Raw genomic sequence first — 5,332 nt, 5'->3', positions numbered from 1 at the left:
GGTTTCCAAATTTAATTTTTACTACAGACTCTAAAGAAAAACCAAACTTTGCTTTTGGAAATATTTCTCATGACATCTTGAGTCAGAGACTCTCAAATTAGAAAATCATCAACACAGTTTAAAAGCTAATCAAAACCACATACATTATTAACATTAATTACATCTTCTCTGTTCATCTTCTCCTCCACTGAATTTTGTGCTTTGAACATTCAAAAAAAAAAGTCACTATATTTAGTGCCTCAATATTTCATAATAAGGTCTTGTTTATAATTACTTTCCAGAAGTAGATAATTGGATTCGTATTGGACTTATGCGAGCAAGCCTGGGAGAAAATGAATTAGTTTTTTATGTCATTAGGGAAGAACAAATGAAAATACCATTTTTAATATAAAGAAACTTGTCCCAACTGACAGCAAACCACAGAATAGGCTGATCAATGGAAACCCCACTAAATGTGCTAAAAGAAGCCCCTGCAACTACTGCATTTATATCCACTATAATAAAAAATATGAATCTCTGTAAATTTTGGCTGCATGTGGTAACACTAGCATGGACAGAGAAATCCATGTTCCAGATAAAGACCAAAGAGGGGGAAATGTGTCTAGAAAGTCTCAGAATATGTAAACGTTTTCCCAAGGATCTTAGCTTCAGCTTACATTGTCATTAAATAGAACTCAGAAGCTTTTAACGAGGAGATAATCAAGCATGAACCGTTTACAACCTTCTAAATGAGAGCAGAAATTCAAAACAGTGGCCTGATTAGAATTAACCTCCATGCTATGAATCAAAGGTGACTAATCAAGCTTCTTAATCAGCCTTAATCAATTATATGAAGCAGGGATTAATTTTATCACAGGGTTTCCTAGGGCATGAGTAGTACTTGTGTGCCTATATCCATTTTTTTATTACTCTCTGTGTGTGCTCTGGTGTGCTTGTCGAGGTCAGATGACAACCTGGAGCAGTCCTCACCTTTCTATTCTCCTGGGATCTAACTCAGGTCGCCAGGCTCACCAAGTGATTGATTTTACTGGCTGGAGCCATCCGGCCAGCACTTTTGTTAATTGGAGGAGAAAAAAGCAAAGGTTGAAGAAAAGATGCTTATCCAATATCTTCTCAAATCCCATGACCACGAGAAGTGATGGGAGCATTTCACTGGCCTCGAGATCTTTCAGGACTTCAGGTTAAGCAAACTGTTGGCACTTACTTGCCTGCTGTGTGTTGGACCCACTTTAGCAGAGTCTTTTTGGCATTGCCTTGGATCTTGGCGGTCACCTTGCGCTTGCTTGGTGGGCTGGCAGTCTCAGTGCTGACCATGCTGTCCACAGAGGAAGCACTGCTGGACAGAGACTGTAACTGTGGGAGGTTGCTGGTCAGCTCTTCGATCTGTGTGTGGGAACAAGCAGAAAGCAGTTAAGATAGTCTTTGTTCCTTTTTGCTCAGGGTTTACTTCCCCATGGAGAATGACCAATCTTAGCATCCTTTATGCCCCGAGGGGGGAATGAGTTTTTACAGGGTATGGTTAGTATCATAGCCCTTTGAAAAAAATGTTTTTAATGCTAATCTATTGTATTTTGTATATATGAGTATTTTGTACACGCATATGGATGTGTATCATGTGTGTCTCTGGTGCCTGTGGGAGCCAGAGAAGGCCCTCAGATCTCCTGGAACTCGAGTTACAGAAGGTTATGAGCTGCCAGGTGGGTGCTGGGAATTGAACCCAGGTCCTCTGGAAGAGCAACCAGTGCTCTTAACCCTGAGCCATCCTTCCAGCCCCTCTTAGTTTTCCTTGTACTTCATGTTACATTGCTGGGTGTATCTTACACACAGGAATAAGTATTGACTTGCTGAGGGGATTCAGTTTGAGCTGTTTCCTGAGGGTTGGGAGACTTGTCTCCTGCGTGGTGATAATGGGAGGTACTGATTTATTGAAGGAACCACTGGGGGAGCTGCACTGGGAAGGAGCTGGTGAGTCTTAGGGCTGCCATGCCTGCAAGCCTAGTACCTCGCTTTTCTCCATGGCTTCTTCTCTCACCATGCTACTTCTCCTTTTTCATGCCTGCCATGGTGTCACCCACCACGACGTGAAGCCAAGGAGCCCTTCCTAAAGCTGCCACATGTCACTCAGACTTTCAGCTTTCAAAACTGTGGCCTAAATAAACCTGTGTTCTTTATATATTGCAGTGCCTTGGTTATTCTGTCATACCAATGGAAAGGAGATTGACGTAATTATTAAGGTAAAGCCTAGTGAGTAATCTAGACACAAAGGCAGGTTCACTTCTCCCTGCTGTGTCTAATAGAACATAGAAGGGTTCCCTGCCCAGGTAAAATCAAAGTAACATTTTCCTGAGCTCCTTCTATATGCACACATCTCACCGCTGTGGCACGTCTACATTTCAGATTGATTGCCTTGGTATTTCTTTGGGGTGGAGGAATCATATATGACAGGGTTGAGTGGGAGAAACAGAAATTTTTCTCTTAAAATATGAATGTGGGGAGCCACAGTTCTGCTGAGTCAAGGATCAACTAAAGGGCATGGAAAAGAGGGCATTATGAACTTCTGCCACCCTATCCCTCTTTGATGTCACAGCAAGCAAACATGTAGTACAGTACCTGGAAATACAGTATAATGGTCCACATCAGCCCAAGAACAATTGACGGTCGGCCATCAGCGATGTCAGTAGCATTAATGTTGACTAACTTAATCTGTTTGAAAAGAAAACAGGGTCAGTAATTCACCAGAATATTGTGGCTCATTGAACTATGTAATAATTAGGATGTTGTTAGATAATGATAGCATTTGGTCATGCCTGTGTAACAGCACAAAAAATAATAATGCAGGCAATAGAGACAAATGGGCAAATGGGTTTATGAAAGTTTCGGGGCATTTGTTGAGCATAAAACTGAAAACAACTGGAAAGTAGCGCTCAAATTTTTATTTTATTTAAAGTTTCAAAAAACACAGCATAACAACATGCAGGGAATTGCCAACAAAAAAAAAGTCAAACAAAAATGCAGCTTTTCTTTATATTTAGAATTTGACTAAAACAAAAGAAAGCAGGGTGGGCAGCATTAAAAGAGCACTTACTTTGATGGCTTTTACCAAATAATATAAAAGTTTAGGCTCTCTTTTACCTATAAAAATCAGCAGCTGGAAAGTCTAAAATTTGTACTAACCGGTGATCCTCTGTACATGGACTGACATGGAAAACAAAGGAGAAGATAATGCGTATGGGTAAACAGACTACAGAAGGGCTACGTTGTCCGCTGGAACAAATGTAGACCAGTTACAGCATGGCGAGGAGACAGGACTTGAAACAGAACTAAGGACGGCCGGGCAACCTCAGGACGGACCGATATTATAGGAACCGTGGGGTGAAAATAGAGAGATTTCCCAGCAGAGGTCAGTCTGCTACTCATAATTGTTCCTAATTGCCTGCTGGGATGCTTTCCCTACTATTCAAAGTTCCTAAGCAGTGCCATGAACTTAGAGGGCCAGTCCCTACGGCAGTCTCCACGCAAGCAAAGGGTGTCGCTCATCACCCCTCCCACCTTCCCTACCAAAGATGGGAAAAGGCCATCAACAGCCTCTCAGACGCCATGCTCAGTAACCCTCAGCCGAGTTCCCAACAAGGAGATCCCTAATAAAATTCAGACATTTTTAAATGGTTTTCTTTAATGACAGTTTGTCAGAGATTGAATTGGGGTTCTTTCTATGCTCAGTCAATACAATATTTAATACATGATTCCTGTGCTTTTTTAAGTATACGTTTTTTTTTTTTAAGATGTAGGGTTATTCTGTGAAACCAGATATTGACAAAGGATACCTTCTCTTTATAAACTATACCTTCTATAAATTAAGTCAATTAAGTTTTCACTGAGATATTAACTAGAGGAAAGTTGTTCTTTTGTTGGATTAATAAATATTCCCCAGAAAGTAATTAGGTTTTTTTTTGCCAGGGAATATTTCGAGAGTCTCTTCTATCTTGTCCATTTCATGTCCTGTGGGAAACCCAATGAGAGTCAGAGAGAAGAAAATCCCTTTGACCTAGGATAAGAGCAATCTCAATATGGTCCCAGCGCTGCACAGAGGCTGCAGTTGTCTGTGTACACATCCTGGTACCTGGGGCTTTCCAGGGCATCGGAGTCACAAGATCCATTGCATCACTAACTCCCCAGAGTGTTAGTTGGTGCTGCAATGGATACAAGCTAAGCTTGTCTCAAATTCCCAAGTCCTAGGAAACATTCAATTTGACATTTGTGGGGAAGCAATTCAAATAGCCTGGTTTCTAGACATTCGTGGATATCTACTTATAAAGCTAGTTTGGATATTGCTCCACACAGACATTCTATGTTCACACAAATAAGATAGGGCTAAATCTGAGAGCTATGCCTGTCAGGAAAGAATTGTGGCAGTAAGTAATGAACTCATGAGTACTTACCTTCTACCTAAGAGCCACATCTAGGGATCTATCTGGAAATGCACCTTCAGTGCCATGCAAGAGCTTATAAATTGCATCACTATTTCTCTCTGAAAACTAATCAAAACTGAGAATGGCTTATAAATTATGTCATAGCCTGGCATAGGATTGTTATGTAAGCATAAAAATTGAACAAGGAAATCTATATAAATAGATTTGGGGCGATTTCTTAAGTATACCTCTAAATAGAAAAGCAAAGTATACCTACAGCATTCTACCTTCATGTAAGAAAGGAAGAGGTATACAAACACACAGCTCACTTGTGAAAAGACATACAGAAAGGACGTCAGAAACCAGAGACTGGTTACCTGAAGGCTGGAAATAAGGGAAGTGAAAATAGAAGCATGGTGGGGGGGGGGTGCAGAGAGAATCTGCAGTATTATTAAACTTTTCCTCTAAGAACAATGATGATGACTAACTTCTCCCAATAAACAAGGAACTAAAGGCAACCTGTGTGTGTGTGTGTATGTGTGTGTGTGATGCAAAATGAATATAAACAGTAACAAATGAGTAGGAGTATTTTATCTATAAAAACTGTAAATATAATTCAGTGGATCCAGAAGAATAGAACTAACCTAGGCCAAAAGGAAAATAGTTTTTTTGATTTATACAATTATCATGTTACTGCTCTCTAGTTCCTCAATATAGTCATACTGGCACATGGATTAGCAATTCTAAAACTATTTTAAATTTAAATTAGAGTGGAAAGGAGAGAGTTATACATTGTTGATGAAATCTAGGTCTCTCATTATCAAAGAGAGCTGAAACAAATGAGCAGAAAAGGTCAGAGGAAACAGTTTGTACCGGCCTGGAATCAGGATGAACTAGTAGTACACACACACACACACACACAC

The 5,332-nt window shown here is 40.2% G+C and overlaps 1 protein-coding gene across 6 annotated transcripts in view; it reads right to left on the bottom strand.

Annotated features, from left to right (window-relative positions):
- The window catches only part of LOC101983738 (nesprin-1-like), a 191,322-nt gene that overhangs the window by 70,984 nt on the left and 115,006 nt on the right, over positions 1-5,332 (bottom strand). For 4 of the 6 annotated variants that reach the window (XM_013352283.2, XM_013352286.2, XM_013352288.2 and 1 more), the window contains 3 exons: positions 3,175-3,195; positions 2,611-2,703; positions 1,205-1,383 (listed from right to left, as the gene is read on the bottom strand). In XM_013352283.2, the coding sequence (XP_013207737.1) occupies positions 1,205-1,383; positions 2,611-2,703; positions 3,175-3,195 (293 nt within the window). The remainder of the gene's footprint in view (positions 1-1,204; positions 1,384-2,610; positions 2,704-3,174; positions 3,196-5,332) is intronic. The other 2 variants (XM_013352284.2, XM_013352287.2) reach the window with 1 other exon arrangement.

This window comes from Microtus ochrogaster, linkage group LG9 (genome assembly GCF_000317375.1).
Source record: "Microtus ochrogaster isolate Prairie Vole_2 linkage group LG9, MicOch1.0, whole genome shotgun sequence".
Taxonomy (NCBI): domain Eukaryota; kingdom Metazoa; phylum Chordata; class Mammalia; order Rodentia; family Cricetidae; genus Microtus; species Microtus ochrogaster.
This window is presented reverse-complemented; position numbering and strand designations above follow the sequence as displayed.